This window comes from Curcuma longa, chromosome 8 (assembly GCF_044706935.1).
Source record: "Curcuma longa cultivar G26 ecotype Majalengka, Jawa Barat chromosome 8, ITB_CL_G26_1.1, whole genome shotgun sequence".
Classification (NCBI taxonomy): domain Eukaryota; kingdom Viridiplantae; phylum Streptophyta; class Magnoliopsida; order Zingiberales; family Zingiberaceae; genus Curcuma; species Curcuma longa.
In genome coordinates, this window is record NC_133868.1 from 7999257 (window position 1) to 8017243 (window position 17987).

At 45.8% G+C, this 17987-nt stretch overlaps 6 protein-coding genes across 7 annotated transcripts; 3 read left to right on the forward strand and 3 right to left on the reverse strand.

Moving 5' to 3' along the window:
* Window positions 1-149: 149 nt before the first annotated feature.
* On the reverse strand, window positions 150-2366 carry LOC141834145 (putative beta-1,4-xylosyltransferase IRX14). Of its 2 annotated transcripts, none has more exons than XM_074721597.1 (4): window positions 1356-2366; window positions 730-1263; window positions 449-639; window positions 150-363 (listed from the first exon to the last, which is right to left on the reverse strand). In XM_074721597.1, the coding sequence occupies exons 1-3, from the start codon at window positions 2147-2149 to the stop codon at window positions 480-482; spliced, it is 1488 nt and encodes a 495-aa protein (XP_074577698.1). In that variant the 5' UTR covers window positions 2150-2366; the 3' UTR covers window positions 150-363; window positions 449-479. The 2 variants fall into 2 exon arrangements, with proteins under 2 accessions (XP_074577698.1, XP_074577699.1); XM_074721598.1 differs by having other exon boundaries at window positions 150-372.
* Window positions 2367-3214: 848 nt separating this feature from the next.
* LOC141834139 (F-box protein At1g47056-like) lies at window positions 3215-4886 on the reverse strand. Its single transcript, XM_074721591.1, has one exon. It carries the CDS (start codon window positions 4884-4886, stop codon window positions 3540-3542), a length of 1347 nt encoding a protein of 448 aa, XP_074577692.1. The 3' UTR covers window positions 3215-3539.
* A 1382-nt stretch (window positions 4887-6268) lies between these two features.
* LOC141834140 (putative isoaspartyl peptidase/L-asparaginase 2) lies at window positions 6269-7903 on the forward strand. Its single transcript, XM_074721592.1, has 3 exons — window positions 6269-6691; window positions 7118-7204; window positions 7302-7903. The coding sequence occupies exons 1-3, from the start codon at window positions 6296-6298 to the stop codon at window positions 7821-7823; spliced, it is 1005 nt and encodes a 334-aa protein (XP_074577693.1). The 5' UTR covers window positions 6269-6295; the 3' UTR covers window positions 7824-7903.
* Window positions 7904-8799: 896 nt separating this feature from the next.
* On the forward strand, window positions 8800-11407 carry LOC141834141 (uncharacterized). Its single transcript, XM_074721593.1, has 3 exons — window positions 8800-9509; window positions 10934-11005; window positions 11119-11407. The coding sequence occupies exons 1-2, from the start codon at window positions 8823-8825 to the stop codon at window positions 11003-11005; spliced, it is 759 nt and encodes a 252-aa protein (XP_074577694.1). The 5' UTR covers window positions 8800-8822; the 3' UTR covers window positions 11119-11407.
* A 217-nt stretch (window positions 11408-11624) lies between these two features.
* Window positions 11625-13889, reverse strand: LOC141834138 (amine oxidase [copper-containing] alpha 2, peroxisomal-like). The gene is made up of 4 exons (XM_074721590.1): window positions 12729-13889; window positions 12544-12657; window positions 11928-12460; window positions 11625-11826 (listed from the first exon to the last, which is right to left on the reverse strand). The coding sequence occupies exons 1-4, from the start codon at window positions 13887-13889 to the stop codon at window positions 11625-11627; spliced, it is 2010 nt and encodes a 669-aa protein (XP_074577691.1).
* A 233-nt stretch (window positions 13890-14122) lies between these two features.
* On the forward strand, window positions 14123-17959 carry LOC141834142 (O-fucosyltransferase 36-like). Its single transcript, XM_074721595.1, has 3 exons — window positions 14123-15513; window positions 17201-17450; window positions 17542-17959. Exons 1-3 carry the CDS (start codon window positions 14156-14158, stop codon window positions 17716-17718), a joined length of 1785 nt encoding a protein of 594 aa, XP_074577696.1. The 5' UTR covers window positions 14123-14155; the 3' UTR covers window positions 17719-17959.
* Window positions 17960-17987: the final 28 nt, after the last annotated feature.

Consider the following 17987-nt stretch of genomic DNA (forward strand, 5'->3'; position numbering starts at 1 on the left):
AATAAAGACGAATTAAGTTGGCGAGTTACGTCTTGCGATTCAGTTGGAGCGAACGAACAATTATTTATATTATTCCATTCCAACTTTATTCCCTTTTACCAAACTGAAAATATATGAATTATTTATTATTATTTTACACACCATAGATCTGAATTCCATAGACAATTCCTGAAATGATAACTACAAAATTATAAGCATCAGCTTTGATTGAAATATGAGTGACCATTTGACACTCAAACAAACATGTTTTTAAAAGAAAACTCCCCGCTTCAGGCTTTTCAGTGGCTGTAGCACCTATTCTATTAAGCAACTAATACAGAGAAGAAAAGCAAAGATGTGGAACGCTGCAGCCGCTTGTAGTATCTGCAAATCCTACAACTCATGTTAGCTATTGTCATGGAGCACAATAAGATGCAGTGAGCTGTCTTAACTAATCATGTTGACTTACCAAAATCTTTAGGACACTTTTTCTTTTCTCACTAGTTTTGATCTGCAGAGGTGTGTCTCGTCCACGTTGACATATTGCTTCTTGAATCTTGGTTGCCGGCAATCAGCTTAGATGGAAGTTCAGGAGATGCATCGATCCGGGCACTGTGCTTTGCAGCAGCAGTCGCTTCCAGAACAGGCTCTAATGTCCATCTATATGAAGGAGAAGCAAATTTGTCAGTTGAGATTCTGAAACCACGATAAACACCTTCAAAATTATCAAGAGAACTTAAGGATGCCCACCCCGTCGGGAAGTTGCTGTCGTAGCGGGCCTCGGCGCGTAGCCACCACAGCAGAACCTTCTTCCCGCAATTTCCCAGCGGCTCAACGAACGAGGCATCCTGCAACAGACACAGCGGGCTGTCGATATCCTCGCCCTTCTTCCCCACCTCGTCGAGGTCCCTCACCCAATCCGGCTTCTCCTTGGCTTCCCTCCACAGCAACATTGAGTTTAGCATGAACCCCGCCCACTCCATCTTCGCCGGCAGCACGGTCTTGCCGGCTCCGATGAAGGTAGCGCCGGTGTTGGGCAAGGGGTCGTAGGTGTGCCATCCGACCAAGTGGCCCGAGGAGTTGCAAGCAGGGCCTTGGATTGGCACAGGGGACTTGTGATCCTCGCCCGTCGAAACTGATAGCCCGGTAGCGCGAGTGAGGATTCCCATGGAGATAGCGCCCATCCATTTCACTCTCTGCGCCTCGTCGAACAGCTCCATGCTGTGCACATTGCTGTCGTCGGCGAATACCACGATCCCGTCCATTCTCCTGTCTCTCACCACTCTGTTTTATGGAAAAGGCAGTAAAGATCCAAATTTTATACCCAGTTCCCGATTAGATCTGATTTTCATAATTACGAGGGAGAGTAAATTCACCTGAGAGCGTGGAGGCGCATGCGGGATTCCGTGATGCGCCGGTAGCGTGAGTCTTCAGGCATGGGATCGGGGAAGGGGACGTGGAGGAAGTGGAGACCGGAGCGGGCGAGGAAGGCGGCGGTGTCATTGGATGGGCTGCCAGCGGCCTCGACGACGAGCCAAGTGAGGGGGAAGGGGACGAGGAGAAGGGAGTGGAGAAGGCCGGTGAGGTGGAGCGTTTGGAAGGTGCGGACGTAGGTGGGCGTGACGACGATGAGCGGCCGTGGACTACCTACACCGTGCTGCAGCCTCTGCTCCCGCTGCACGCGCTCGATGATCCAGTGCGCCCTCATGGTCTCCTCGGCATCCGGGTGTATCCACGGCCGGATACGGATCCCGTGCCGCCCTACCACGACTCGGCTCTTCGTCGCGTTCTGCTCCGCCTCCGGCGGCGGAGGCGGAGGCGGAGGCGGAGAGGAGGCAAGCGCGAGAGCTTGCGTCTGGGTCGTTGTTCTCGTGGTGTTTGTCACGACAGCGTGGAGGACGGGGACGGATGTGTAAACAGAGGAAATTGTCGTTGTGGAGGAAGGAGAAAACAGGAGGACGAACACGACACGGGAGAAGCGGAAACCGAGGAAGACACTGATGACACAGCAGACCCCATGGAGGACGATCCAGAACGCGGCCGCAGGGGAACGAAGGACGCTCTCGGCAGCGGAAGCAGCGCTGCCACCGCCTTCTCCGCCGAAACCAGAATCCATATGGCGGTGACTGCCGCGCCGGCTTGGCTGGTTAGGGAGCAAAGATGACTTCATTTCTTCACCTTGATCTCTCCTTATTACTCTTCTTTCTCCTCCTCGATCGCTCTTGCTGCCTCAGCAATGGTTGCTTGGAATCGGAAGAGCTAGATTTAGATCGGTGGTGGAGTAATCAATGAGCAAGGAAGAGGCGGAGGAAGAAGAGAAATGCTTGCGATTGAAGTGAGGCCGTGGTTAACCACACCAGAAGCAGAGGGAAAGAGGAATCATTGAATATATTTGGTGGAGAAGAAAGGAGAAGCAGAAAGCATGCCTCTGAAATGGCAGTTTATTATTGGCTGTCACCGTCCAGATTTGGCTAGCAAATTCATGGTTTTTTTTATTAAAAAAAGAATAAAAATATAAATATAGATTTGGCCACAGAAATTACTATGATTTTATTTTAATTATATTTTGTGATCGAGACACCCAACCAGAATTCTTGCGATTGTGGAAAAGTTTAAGACTTGGGTGACATTCTCTAATCTCCTTTCTAACTGCAATGTAATCATCATTTAAAAGCATGGTTAAGAGTAAAGAGTAACAAATGGAAAAACACATCGCGACAAGACCTGAAATGTTTAAATATTTTGGAAGCATGGCATCCAGCCAAGAACAAGTCAACGATGAGCAGCGAGTAGTAGTGGATCCAAGAATCAAGGGGACAGATTTCGAGTTTGGTCGATTTTAAATTGGATTTCAGTAGCCAAAATTAATTGATTTCAGACCCGCCGATTCAAGCATTGCCGGTCCAAAAGTCAAAGTAGGTGGGCATGAATTGTTGCATCCGGTGCACGTAGATTTATTAGGCCCCAAATAAGTCAAGGATCCTCTCTGTATTCCACTCAAATACACGCAACAAAGCGTCTAACGACGACACGAGTATCAATTGTCTGAAACTTACACAATGCTATAAATTTTATTTGAGGAAGTTTTTTCGAGGAAGCAATCAAATGGAAAACGACACGCATGCGTTGGTTCAAAGGTCTTGCATTGAATGAAGAAAAGGTTGGGCCCGGAATGCTGAAATCGATTGCTAGACTCCAAAAGCTCCATGTGTTATTAGGTCAATGACTGACTTAGATGTTGCAACGAATTAATTGTTGGACCCGATCCGGTAAGGACCCTCCACCATCAGCTTCAAGTGATAGATTGATGGGATTGGAGAGGATTCTTCTTAGAAGCAACTGCTGAAACTCTAAACGCTTAGATCTTGGGGAAGCCCACGAGCCCACAGACCAATTTAATTAAAATAATAAAAATTAAAGATATACATACCATAGAGCAGTAGACAACAACAACAAATTATCAGTGACTTCACAAAGGATGAGAATCATCGTCTCCTCGTTCTTGAATTTATCAGTGAAGATCTATCATCACTGCTTCGAGGAAGATCCGAGATTATGGTTTAGTCTGCGAGAGAAGAAACAGCTTCTTCTTCGTTTCCACTTTCCAGCATCCAGTTCTCGCTCATGCCCGCATCAGACTCCTGCAACTCCATTGCATCCGAGCTGACGGCCAGCGGCGTACCCCGGCCCCACATTAACCAGTCCAAGCCCTGCCGAGTCACTCTGTTGCACCTCTTCAGCTTGATCTTTACCAAATTGGGGCACCCCTCGACCAGGGCCTCCAGCCCGCGGTCTGTCACCGGGCAGCCTTTGATGCAAAGCTTCCTCATGGCCGTACACTTGGTGGCGATGCAAGCGACCTCGGCATCGCCGATGGTTTCGCAGCCACATAGCGCGAGACGCTCGAGGCCCCGGCAGCTGCTCGCGATGACCTCCATGCTCTGCACTGTCGGGTTTATACCGATCAGGACGAGCTCCTGCAACTCCGGGCAGCCTTTGGCAATGGCCATGAGGCCGTAATCGCCGATCAGATTCATCCTCCAGCCGTCGATGTGGATCTTGCGTATGCGGTGGCACTTCTCGGCGATCGCAAAGACACCGGCGTCGGTGCATTCGGGGGTTTTGACGAGGCGAAACACTTCCAGGCCCAGGCAGGAGGAGAGGGAAAAAAGACCTTGGTCGCTGACCTGGATCTTCTCGAGGTAGATCTCGACGATTTGTGGAACCTTTTCGGCGATCAACTTGAGGAGGGAATCCCATTCGCCGGCGCAGCGGATGATTTTGAGGGTTCTGAGGTTTGGAGAGCCGGCGATGAGAGGGGCGAAGCACTGGCCATTGTAGAGTTCGTTGAGGCAGATGGAGCGGAGGGCGGATGACGCGGCTGCTAGGCGTACGACCTGATGGGGAGGATCGGAAAGGCATCGAAGGCCCTTGATCGACAGATTTTCTAGGCGGGGGCACCCCTGGAGGACCGCCTCGAGGCCGGCGGCGCCGAAGGAGCAGGAGGTTACAGAGAGGCTCCGGAGAGAAGGGAAGCCGGCGGCGAGGGCGGCCATGCCCATGTCGGTGACGCGGCGACAGGAGCGGAGCTTGATCCGGGCAAGGGAAGGCCAGCTGCGGGCGATGAGATCGAGGGCGTCGTCGCCGATGCTATCGGATAGCCGGTCGCAGCGTAGGGAAAGACTCGAGACTGCATCGAATCGTGCGAGAAGAGAGGGAAGGACTTCGCTGAGGGAAGATTGGGCATGGAGAGCCAGGCGGCGGCGGGTGTGGGCCTCGACCTTGAGCCAGCGGCGACAGACCAGGGAACAGAATTTGCGGTCGTCGGGCCCCAGGAGGTGGAATACAATCTCCAGGCAGTCGTCGGGTAGGTCCAATGTGCAGTCGCGGGGTGGATCGCCGGCCATTTCCGCGGCGGCGATGATGGCGAGGAAGGAGGTGAAGGCGTTGGTGAAAGAACTTTTTCTATTTTCGTGATGTCTGACTATTGGTATTTCCTACTTTAGAGAGATTAAAATGCAAAATAAGTTGGCCTCTAGTTTTTTTTCTTTAAGATAAAAATTTAGAATTAGATTATTATTTTTTAAATGTGATAATATATATAAATGTGATAACCTTAAAAATTCATTAATATTTAATATCAATTTTAATAACAAAAAAAAGATAAAAATTTTTTATTAGATTATTATTTTTTAAATGGTATAATATATATAAAATGTGATAACCTTAGTTAAAATTATTATATATGAGTAATAATATAGAAATTTTGATTAAAAAAACAAATGTAATACTTTATAATAAAGGTGGAATTTGCTATTTTAATGCTCTCATACGGTTGACTCAATGACCATCTATGAGAAGGTAAATTGAAAAGTTGAAGTTGGCCATTATGGAGAGGATATTGTCTTGAGTTTTGTCGAAATTCAACGCTTGCTCATTATAAGAAATCTACTCCCATAGTAATCAATTCAATCATCCCCCATCAGGAGTTAGATAAATGCAATACTCAATTGATGCTTCTAAAATGATCATATATCAAATTTGTCTAAATTTTTATATGATTTTTTCTTAATTATTTTATTTTAAATAAATAGATATATTTTAAGGGATCATTGCCATCCACTTATGAAATATTTTTTAAAAAAATCATAAAACTAGTATATTATTATTTTAAAATATTGATTAAATAGGTAAAATTTGATTAAAATTCAAGCTTGCAATATTATTTATTTCCGTGATTAAAATACTTTATAAACAGAAAAAGAGAAATTTCATTAAATGTTTTAATATATACCAATATCCAAATTTTTAAAAAATCGTTTGAAAAAGTTAAATTATTTCTTCATCTAATTTTAAGGAAGTATCTGATTCCGTATATGATTTAACATATTTAAGTAAAAGAGAGTTTTTTTTTTTTGCAAAAAATGTTCAGAATAAAGAGATATAAACAATTAAAAAAAATAAGGTTCTCTCTCACAACATCTGCACCTTCAAACGTGATGGTTTAAGAATTTATTCATTTTTTTATGGGGATAAAAAGTGGATAATAGTGCGCAAAGGATGCTTATTCGTCCCTTCCTGAGTTTTCGGTGGATCAAATGGAGCAAACTCGCACATGGGCCATGGCCATGTCCTCTTTATCGTCCCATCCATCTCAACTACAATGTTAAAAAATAGGAAACGGACGGAGGAGATGGAGGCGGACTCAACAAGGCCGGCGCAGATAGATTCGGTATCTATAAATAGGCGTCGCCTCACGCCTCCTTAGCCAACCAAGGAGCGAGGAAGTCTGCAAGTGATCAAATCAAGAGACGGGATGGTGCGTTGGGCGATCGCGGTGCACGGGGGAGCTGGGGTGGACCCGGCCTTGCCGGTGGAGCGCCAGGAGGAGGCTCGCCGGGTGCTGGCCCGCTGCCTGAGCGCCGGAGCGGCTGCGCTCCGGTCCGGTGCCTCGGCCTTGGACGTGGTGGAGATGGTTGTGCGCGAGTTGGAGACCGACCCCGTGTTCAACGCCGGCCGCGGGTCGGCGCTCACTAGGAACGGCACGGTGGAGATGGAGTCCAGTATCATGGACGGTCTAGGCCGCCGTTGCGGCGCCGTCTCCGGCGTCTCTACTGTCAAGAACCCCGTCTCTCTCGCCCGACTCGTCATGGAGCGCTCCCCCCATTCCTACCTCGCCTTCGATGGCGCCGAGGAATTCGCCCGCGAACAGGTCCTTCACCTTCATCTCCCTCATCCATTAGATTTCAAACACAGATGAAACTTTCTTCCTAAAAAAAAGGAATCCACATCTATTTTTCAGTATCATTAATTCATTATACACTGTTCAATCTACATCTACAAATTGGATTTTTGAGGAATATTAAAAGTATTTATCCACCAAATGAGATCCCAAATTAAAGTGGCCCAAACTACTAGGAATGATGTCCTTTTTTGATAGAATCCTTTCTGGTTCCAATATCAACTCTGTTTTCTTACTTTAATTATTCTGGGATGATAATTGAAGGACAACCATTGTGAGATTCTCTTTTATGATTAAAAGTCACGTCAAAATATTTTTCCTTTTGAATTTGAGCTATCTTCGTTTGCTTTTCTGATTCAGAGTTGTCGATATTAATTAAACTGCAAATGCATGCAGGGAGTTGAGATGGTGGATAATAGCTATTTCATCACAGAAGAGAATTTGAGAATGTTGAAGCTGGCCAAGGAATCCAACAGCATCGTGGTCTCTTATTAATTTTGATTCTGTTCTTTCTTATTACGAAAAATTGATTCCGACGCCAAACGTTCGATGATGTGCATGTTTGTGCGTGAGCGTGCAGTTCGATTACAGAGTCCCTCTCCCCGGCGCGGACACCTGCAATTCCAGCGCTGGACTCGTAGCGGCGAAGGCCGACGGCGGCGGCCTGCCAATGATGAACGGCCTCCCAATCAGCATCTACTCCCCGGAGACGGTAGGGTGCGTGGCGGTCGACGGCACTGGGCGGTGCGCGGCGGCGACGTCCACCGGGGGACTGATGAACAAGATGAACGGCCGCATCGGGGACTCGCCGCTGATCGGGTCGGGGACCTATGCGTGCCAGGCGTGCGCGGTGTCGTGCACGGGGGAGGGGGAGGCGATCATCCGCAGCACGCTGGCGAGGGACGTGGCGGCGCTGGTGGAGTACAAGGGACTCTCCCTGCCGGAGGCGGTGGACCAAGCGGTGAAGGAGAGGCTGGACGAGGGCAAGGCCGGCCTCATTGCCGTCAGCAGGAACGGCGAGGTGGCGATGGGATTCAACACGGTGGGAATGTTCAGGGGATGCGCCACGGAGGAGGGCTTCATGGAGGTCGCCATCTGGTAGTTCGAGCTCATGCATGCACGGTCAATCCTCATGCCATCTTCATCTATCTTGTGTGATGGAAAATAAGAGAATAAATAATATCATCAGCTCACAGTCGATTTCCCTGGAGTCTTTTCCAAATGGGTAATCTTCAAAATGGCTTCAGATCGTTCAAAAATCAAAACAAATGGCTTCTTAAGTTTTAAGCAAAAGCCAACAAGCTTTTATTCGAACCGTTCTTGCTGCTTAATCTCCAGACGAACCGAATCCGCAGGGTGGGGCCCAATTGGATTTTATTCGCAGGGAAGTAATCGAACCCTATTGGCCTCGCAAACGTCCCATCCAATATTTCGATAAGAAAGTCAAGGGCCCCCTGATTTTAAACAAATCTCATTCGACTTAAAATTACTTTAATAATGATTAAAACTATTTTAATATTAGTCAATTTTTTAAATATTAATTTAAATACTAATTTAAATTGTTTAGAATTATCAAAACTACCATCATATTACTTGAGCTAATCAAGATGAGGCATCTTTAAAATATTTTTTTAATATAAGATGTCATGAAATAAGGAGTGCTCTTTTCGTTGTTATTCATGAAAGTCAATATTATTATTAATTTTTTGATAATTTAAATATTTAATTTTTTAAATTGATTAATTTTAAAAATAAATATTATAAAATTTTTTTATTGATCATCAAAATAAATTTAAAAGTATAAAATGATTTTATATTCACAATAAAAATTGATAAGAATCAATCACATTGGACAAATATATTTATTAGAAATTGACTTTAGATATTTTTAATTTGGACATCTTTGTTAATATAAAAATAAAACAATGAAAAGGGTGGCGAAATGCAATCTGTTTGGGAAAGTTTAGGGAGTAAATTGATATATTTGAATATCTGCTAGGAAAAATGCAATTTTGGCAAAATTTTGCGTTTCTGTAGATAAATAATTAGTGGAAATCTGGAGAAATCGGACCGAAGAGGCGGAGAGAGGCATCGATCACACATGACGGTCACCCAGAAAACAGGCGAGCAGGCGGCGCCGCTCCTCCCCCAGCCACCTCCTCCTCCATCGCTGTCGCCGCAGACCTGCTACGGTGTCCCGGCTGCTACCTCCTCCGTCGCTGTTTTCCAGGACCCCTACTTCCCGGAACCCCCGGCGTACGTCCTGCTCCCTGTCTATCCCCGCCGGCGCCGGCGTCCCCGATGCTGCGCATACTTTCGATGTGTTGGTTCTCTCCTGTCCTCTTCTACTCTCCTCTCTTTTGCCTTCTTCCTCGCCCTACTCCTATCCGCTGCCTTCTTCCTCTGGCCCGCCGATCCCGATCTCACCATAGCCCGCTTTGATCTAGATGACATCCGTGTCAACGTCATACCCGAGGCCTCTATATACATCTCCATGGGGGTCGAGCTTAGGATCCGTAACCCGGCCTTCTTCGCCCTCAATTACCGCTCCATCGTGGTCTCCCTAGGGTACCGGGGGAGGCAGCTCGGCTTCGTCACGTTCGGCGGTGGCCATATTAGGGCTCGGGGGGTTACCTACGTTCATGCCAAGCTCAAGCTTGACGGGATCCGGGTGTTGAGTGATGCCATCTATTTGATCGAGGATCTTGCTAGGGGATCGTTGCCTCTGGACACGGTAACCGAGGTTGAGGGTAGGATGCGGCTCTTCTTCTTCGATGTTCCCGTCGAGGTAAATTTCTGTAAAGGCATGATCTTGTTTTCCTCATCACTATTGCACCTCGAATTGGTTGTGTTTTTTCTTCCCGGTTCCATCTTGTAGGGAATTATGGTGCCAATATGACCTAGTCAGATCTAGTTCCTTTTGATTTGAAATCGTAAATTTATTTGTTAGTAAGACAATCAAGAAGAACATTGTCAAGTTGAATATAGGAAGTTGAGAAATTAAAAATGGGAAAGGCAAAATTTTAGTGTTTATTTCTCCGAAAAGGGTTCTTTGCATCTCTACTCCCTTCAGTTCAATATAATCAAATGTTTGTGATTCCTTGCGCCTTTACTTACTTGCAATTCAGCAAGATCAATTGTTCTCGACTTATAACCCCTAAAGTTATATTAAGTAAGAATTCCTGAGAGGTTTCATTAAGAAGGACTCACTTTTATCCATTGTGATAAGGTAGTTTGCCTAACAAATAAAAATTATATGATTCTCCGTTGAGACTGACCAGTGACTATCTGTTATCTGTGTTTCATTGTCACATAAATTGAAATCAAATGCAGCCTTCATTTGGTCAATGTCACTACTTTTATTATTAACTATGCAAATTCTTTCATTATACATATCGTGGACAGGAAAGCTACTATCTACTGTCTAGTTACAACTTACAACTATACACTTTGCAGCTTCATACGTCTTAGTCGTTTTATATTCAGGTTTTTAAAGTGTACATATGCTTGGTTTCATTCATCTTATGGACATGAGTTTCCTAAACTCTAAAGCATCCTTTCAATTGGCAAATAGTTACCCTCCATTATCTGTTTTTCTTTATACCACTGTTATATCGACTTGTTGATTGAAGGAATCTGAAACTCAACATGTAAGAGGATAATTTTTAAGTAATGGAGGCATGTCTATATATTTACCTGGAAGGTAAAAAGTTTAGATTGAAAGTCTGAAATTATTTTTGAAAATATTCACTATTGGTGATAGACAATAGCACTGTTTTAATATTTCACATGTGTGGTATTACACAATTTTCAGGCATAGACTGTTGTTAGTGTTATCACTTGTGACTCACTTATTGCCACAATTGTTTCCTGTTGGTGTTCAGACAATTTTGCCTACTAATAGTTGTCTTGGCTGATGGCTTTACTTGGTTTTGCTTGGAACAAGAAAATCAATTATCAAACAATAAATCATTGCTAATGTTGATAGCTGGTCCATCTGTCTGAATCGTCCCTCAAGTCCTTTATGATATATATTTAATTCTGACAAATATTGAATGCGAAATAATGTCAAATGGCTTTGAGCCACTCTTCTATAAAATGTTTGCTCATTGCTTATATTGGTCTCATTCTATATTGATTCTTCACTCTTTTTTTTTCCCATCTGATCTGTATCTGAATAATAATCCCTTCTTGCTGTCTACATTTTCTCAGGGAAAAGTTTCTTGCTCAGTGATGGTTAATCCAAACACCCAGAAAGTCATTCATCAAGATTGCTACCTCTAGGTATATATCATTTAATTGGTATCATTATAGCAGTTTTTTCTTTCAAGAGTGGAGGACTTAACCTGCCTTAGACATCTGAGTTCTGATGCAACTTTTTCATTCCAATTGTCCAGTGATTGTGATAGTTTGTATTGTCGGATGGATGACACTGCAAATTCAACTTCTTGGTGGATGAATTCAGTTTCAGTTTCATCGTCCATTTGAAGGTATCTTGCCTGTGAGATGCATAATATTTGAAGTAAAGCAAGTCTACAGTATTGAACTTAGTCTAAATCACCTATGTAAGGGAATGATTGTAAATACACAGTGGATGTGGCTGTCAGAATTTGTGTTATTATCTGCATTGAATATTGTATTAGTAGCTACTATAATGCTGAATTTAGAGTGTGTGCAGATTTCTCAGTTTTTGCTGTGGTTTTTCAGTATAATTTCTCTGCTGATCTTGAATTTCTCAGTAATGAAATATTCATTTGGCTCGTTTAAATGGCGTTACTGAAAAATTTTTATTTTTCTTTTAATGTTCCTCTTTGCTATCGTGTTGTATTGTTAAGTTGCCTTTTTAGTGTACAGCCAAACAATCAAGATGATCACGAATCTCAAAGCAATCAGTCTTCCTCTATTAATAGTAGGAGCAGTTGAGCCTAGTCGCCGGCTTATTGGGCCGCCTCCTGATCAACGGATTGCTCTCGAAGAAGTTGGTGGGCCGCAGCTCGAAGCCGCCGGTCAACAGAGGCATCACCGGAAAGTCTTCTTGGCACGGTAGGTGATGAATCCCCACCGTGTACCACAACACTATGTCTCTGTTCTCGATCTTCCGATTCCTGCATTATTCATATTATTTTTAAAACAAAATTGAAAATTTTAATTCATGAAATCTGTAATTTATTATTATTATTATTTTTTTAAAAATAGTAATATATACCTTCGACTCCACGACGCCAAGTTATCATCTCCTCTGCTCTCGTCCGCATAGAGACCCGCCGCCCACTTCTCCGCTTCGTCGTACGGCGTCACCCACACTTGCTTCTTTGTGTACCTCGCCCGCCGCTGCGGGTAGTCGTCGTCGTCCAGCAGCGACGTCGCAGCGCCGCCGAGGCTAATAATCCTGTACCCAACTTCATTCCCAATCCCCGTCTTCCTGTTCGGGTTCACCACCTTCAGCTCCGTCGTCGAGCCGAGCTCTACCCGGCCATCGGCCTCCGTCCTCGCCGTCTCCTTCTCCACCGTCCAGTAGCTCCTTCTCGGCCCGCCGGCCGCCCTCGCCGGCTTCATGCGGGACTTCACGAACGAGTTGTTGGGACCGTCGACGTCGAGGTCGAGCCGGAAGGTGAAGAAGTGGTCGTGGTAGACGCCGAGGGTGTTTCTGGCGACGAGCGAGCCGTGTGCGTCGCCGGAGAGTTCGTCGACGTGGGCGGAGTATGTGCCTTTGACTTCAAGGATTCCGCTCAGCGCCACCTGTTAATCAACTGCATCGAATTAAATGCTTGGATTTGAAGGGTAATATTTGGAATTAGGATGAAATCGTGCATTTATTTTACCCCAATTTTGATCGAGCCGCTGGTTTTGAATTCCCAGTCAATCACGTAGTCGTAGTTGCCAACCACCGCCGCCCACCGCACCACCAAGCTCACCTCCGGCCTCACCTCTGTTATCTACATCAACCCAAAACATCAATTAATCCTCATTCGCTTATTCTCACTAACCAACTTTATCGATCAATTACCATTTCCCCGGGGAACCCAAACTCCGTGTGCCTCCACGCGACGTCGCCAGCGTAGCGCTCGAACAGGCACATCGCATTGGGGATCCTCACCGGCGACCCGTCTCCGCCGGAGACGTCCACGTCCACGAACTCGGCGTTGGCAGGGCAGTCGGTGAAGGGCTCGAGCGGAGCCGTGGAGAGGCCGAAGCCGAACTCGCCGGCGTCGAAGAAGGTCTTGAAGTACCACTCCGCCGACGGGTCCATGTACGGCACGAAGAGCTCGGAGACGTGGCCACGGTAGAGGACGAGCCGGAATGTACCCTCGTCGGAATCTTTAACGGACGCCAAAGAAATGACGGAGCCGGCGCGGGCGTCGAAGCTCAGGTGAAACTCCCAATTCGCCCACCTTATCACGTGGCCATCGACTTCGAACCCCCTTCCCTCCGGCTGCACCACCGTGACCGGTTTTGTCTCCGGCCCGAACGGCGGTCTCTGTGCCGCCGCCCGGTAATCGGTCCCCTCCGCCTTCGGCACTGGCGGGTCGACCCTATCCTCGTACTCCACGATCTCCATCGCGTCCAGGTCAACCACCGCGGTCACCCCTTCCACCGGTCGCACGTAGAAGTTCGCCGTCCCCGCCGCCACGAAGCACTGAACCATGATCACCCTCCGCCCCGCCCACCTCTCCGCGGGTCCGAACCACCCCGCCGAGAAGGTCGTGCAGAGAACATCGGACAGAGGAATCCCCCGCCGCGCCACCGACGCGGCGAACGGCGGGTACTGGAACGGGAGGCCGGAGGCCGCATCCTGCTCGTCGGGAGTGAAGGTGGGGAAGCCTACCCCGCGGCGGACCGTGTCGGAGAGGATGCGGCCGGCGCCGTTGGCGAGGTCGACGCGGAGCTCGTGGGTGGCGCGGCCGGCGCGGGCGATGACGAAGGCGCGACGCGGCGGGGCGGAGCGGGGCCACGCGAGGACAGCTGGCTTGGGGGGCTCGTCGAGGCCGACGTAGTGGAAGGCGAGGGGAGCGGAGGTGTTCAGAGGGGAAGCGCAGATGAGGTTGATGGTGGATGTGATTTCAGCGGCGGTGAGGGGATCGAGCGGGTGAACGGCGACGGAGACGAGGGTGAGAGCGAGGAGGAGGAGGAGGAGGAGGAGGAGGAGGAGCAGTGGAGTGGGAGCCATTGAGTCAGTAGCGAAGGTTTGGGTTGGCAGAGGGTGAGAGTTTATTAATGGAGAATTGAATGGGGGCTATTAATGAGGGGTATATTTATAATTTCGAAAACTTAGTCATTTTTAACATAAATTACTCCACCCTTTTCCGGCATCCGTTGGGGCATCGCTTTCTCTCGCCTTCATCTTCAAATCTTCAACGCCGCCCTCCTCCACTCCTCCTCCTCCTCCTTTACTCCGGGACGCGTTCCCTTCTCTTTCTCCTCAGCGGCATTCCTATGGCGAGGACGGAATCGCCGGCCACCTCCTCTTCCCTGTCGCACTCCTCTGACGAGGACGAGGAGGAACGCCGGAACCTCGTCCCACAGAACGACGCCAAGCCCGTCCCTATCCGCCGATCTTCCCCCTCCTCCAGTTTTGAGATAGCCCCGGCCGTACCTCCCCGCGTCGGCCTCCGGTTGTGGTCCAGCAAGTCCTACCTCCTCGCCTTCTCCCTACCCCTCATCCTCGTTCTCCTTTTCTTCTCCCTTGGCCTTGGTCGTCTCTTCCAAGGCGTCTCTTTCGTACCGGTCGCCTCCTCTTCCTCATCTGGCGGCGATCCCATGCGGGAGGCCGAGCTCCGCGCTCTCAACCTCCTCAAGAACCAGCAAACCGAGCTCTTTAGGCTTTGGAACCTTACAGTCTCTGCTGGTGCCGCTCCTTCTCCGCCTCCTTTTTTGCCTCCGAATTCTACATCGGCGCCCAATTCCACATCCCCCGTTAAGGCAGATCAACCAAAGGCTCCAATTTCCTCTCCCACTCTCGATGAGTTCAGATCTGCCCTAATGCAGCAGATCAAGCTGAACAAGGAGATTCAGAGCGCTCTTCTTTCTTCTCACCGGTTTGGAAACCTCTCCGCCGAGGTCATCGATGAGAATTTGGGCACGGTCTTGGCTGGTCCTGGTGTCGGTCGGTGTAGGAAGGTGGATAAATCTGCGGATAGAAGAACGATAGAGTGGAAGCCGAAGAAAGACAGGTTTTTGTTCGCCATCTGTTTGTCGGGCCAGATGTCTAACCACTTGATCTGCTTAGAGAAGCACATGTTCTTTGCAGCGCTTCTCGACCGAGTGCTGGTGCTTCCGAGTGCGAAGGTCGATTACCAGTATGACCGCGTCTTGGATATCAACCACATTAATGAGTGCTTCGGAAGGAAGGTTGTGATCTCATTCGACGAATTTGCTGAAATGAAGAAGAATAAGATGAAGATAGATAGGTTTATCTGCTACATTGCTTCACCACCTTGCTTTCTGGACGAGGAGCATACTAAAAGGTTGAGGAACATGGGGCTTTCTCTTGCTAAGGCTCAGGCCGCTTGGCCAGAGGATGCCAAGTTGAAGACACAGAAAAAGAGGGTTGTTGGTGATGTAATTCACAAATTCTCATCAAATGATGAGGTGATTGCCATTGGAGATATGTTCTATGCTGATGTGGAGGAAGAATGGGTGATGCAGCCAGGTGGACCACTTGCACACAAATGCAAGACAGTGATTCAACCAAGTCGGCTCATTTATCTCACAGCACAGCGCTTTGTGCAGACTTTCTTAGGGAGCAATTTCATCGCCCTCCACTTTCGGCGACATGGATTCTTGAAATTTTGGTAGGCCATCGCTATTCTACTTCTGCTGTCTTTAACTGAATGTTTATATGCTATCATCGCTTCTCATATGAAGTACTGACTGCTTTTGAATATGCGTTATGATACTGCTCTTGCCTATGTGGTGGAGTTGTTATACTAGTAACTGACATGACACCTAAGAGCAGTTGGTAATTTGTAGTCATTATGATGGTTGATAGCAATGTAGATTAACCAACTAACCTATTCTCAATGCTCATTGTTATTTTTTTTCCTTGTCAGAGTGAATAGTTATATATCGTATGAATACATACATAGTTTTGGTCTCACATGGATTAATATTTTTGTCTGAATTTTTTAAACAAGCATGGCATTGATCAATATCTATCCTCCATGTGATAGAAAGTGTTAGAGGTTATAGTTATATGGGTGTTTAAAAATATTAGTTCAATATGGATTATTATGTTAGAATTTGATATATATATATATATAGGAGTCTTTTACACTTTTCTCTCTTGATTGTCATGATACAAGTATCTTTTCAGTTTAATGTTTTTTTTGCGTTCCGTTAGGCTCCTCTTTTTAATGCTGTAGACAGCTTGTTTAGTGAGAGATGGTCATATAGCATTTTAAAGAAGGCAAATACTATCTAGCATTATAGAAATGTCCTACCTACAATCCCATAGTGGAGAGAGGATCTCAAAATTGCATTATTTGCAAATTTTGTATAATTGGTTGACCAACTTCAGTGATGGTCCTAGAGGGTAAATAATTCTTTTGGAAGTTGCAAATTGCTTTGGAGACAATTCTTGATTTTGTCCTGTTAGATCCCTCCAACGCTAACACTTACTCATTTCCTTGCTAATTTCACTGATTAACCAACCCAAAATGACTAACTAATTGAGTGCTGGAGCTCCTTAATCCCTTCTAGCAATGTTCCATCTCCTCTCTTAGCGATGTGATACTAAATGGTTATCCATCAGTGCTTCCTTACCACGATGAGTCACTAGCAACTAATTTTGCTTGACTTAGATATGAATGTGATTACTTTATTAGCTGATCTCTTATTTCTGAGCTATCTAGGCTACAGATGCACAGTCACAACTTGTTATACATTTTTCCCCCACCAATAGTAGCATCTGTCTAACCAAAGGATCAGATGACTTGTAAACGAGATTAGAACTTTGGCATGTTAGGTACAAAAAACAGTACTAAGGAGAAATTAAACAGATCAAACTGATGTAGCCTTATTGCTCAAGCAAGACTTAAGTTGTACATAATGTTTGTCTATATTTTGACCACATCTTAGTTATCTATTGATGTAACAATCAGATTAATCTTTAATAATTGAAATATGTATTTGACTATGTTTGAGCCCTAAGCAGTCTTTAATGAATATCGTAAGGGTCACACTTGTTGGTTTAGATTGTTTGGGTCATCCTTTGTCGTATCATCTCATAAATTCCATTTTAAAAAAATAAATCAAAAGCATGCTCTCCTATTGATCTATTCAAGTATTTTTCTAGTTGTACAAATTTCTTCCTTTTCACTTCTGTGAAACTGAAAAGTTTGTGGTGTATGCCATACAAACCTAGTCAGGACACTGATTACAATTTTTTAAAAATTATTTTTATTTTCATTATTATCATTATTTTTTATGATTATTATTAACTGAAGTGAACACAGTGTAATCTTTGACGTCTCTCTGCAGCAATGAGAAGAAGGAAAGTTGTTTTTTCCCCATCCCTCAAGCTGTAGAGTGCATATTGCGCGTTGCTGAGAAAGCCAATGCTCCAGTTATTTATCTATCTACAGATGCAACTGAAATTGAAACAAATCTTCTCCAGTCCTTGGTTGTATTAGGTGACAAGCAAATTCCACTCTTCAAGAGGCCAAGTCATAACAGTGCTGAAAAATGGGATGCTCTGTTATACCGAAATCGACTTGGGGGAGATAGTCAGGTAGACAAATTTTTTCACTCGGAAATTTTCAGACATGAAACCTGGAGTGAAAGTTAAAGACACCTTTCTTTATTGTGAACTGTTTCTGCAGGTTGAGGCCATGCTGGACAAGACAATCTGTGCCATGTCATCTGTATTCATAGGTACATCAGGTTCAACATTCACCGAAGATATTATCAGACTCCGCAGGGGCTGGGAATCTGATTCCCAGTGCGACGAATACCTCTGCCAGGGTGAGCTTCCAAATTACATTGCTGAAAACGAGTGAAGAAAGAAGACCAGCTGCTTGTTGAAGAAAGAACACCATGGCCTGTATTGCTGTGTGTTCAGTGGTTGCCTCTGTAAATTGATGTATAGATCCATTTGTACAAGAGCGTTAGTAATGATCTCAATTTGTTCATTGGAATTTGGTTGTATGATTATAGTGGTGAAACAAGGCTTTCAATCTTGTGAAGTTTTAAAGACGGTAATCAAGGAATAAAAATCTTTCCAGGAAGATTTATTGTTTAGACCACGAGTGAAATAGATGAATGAGAC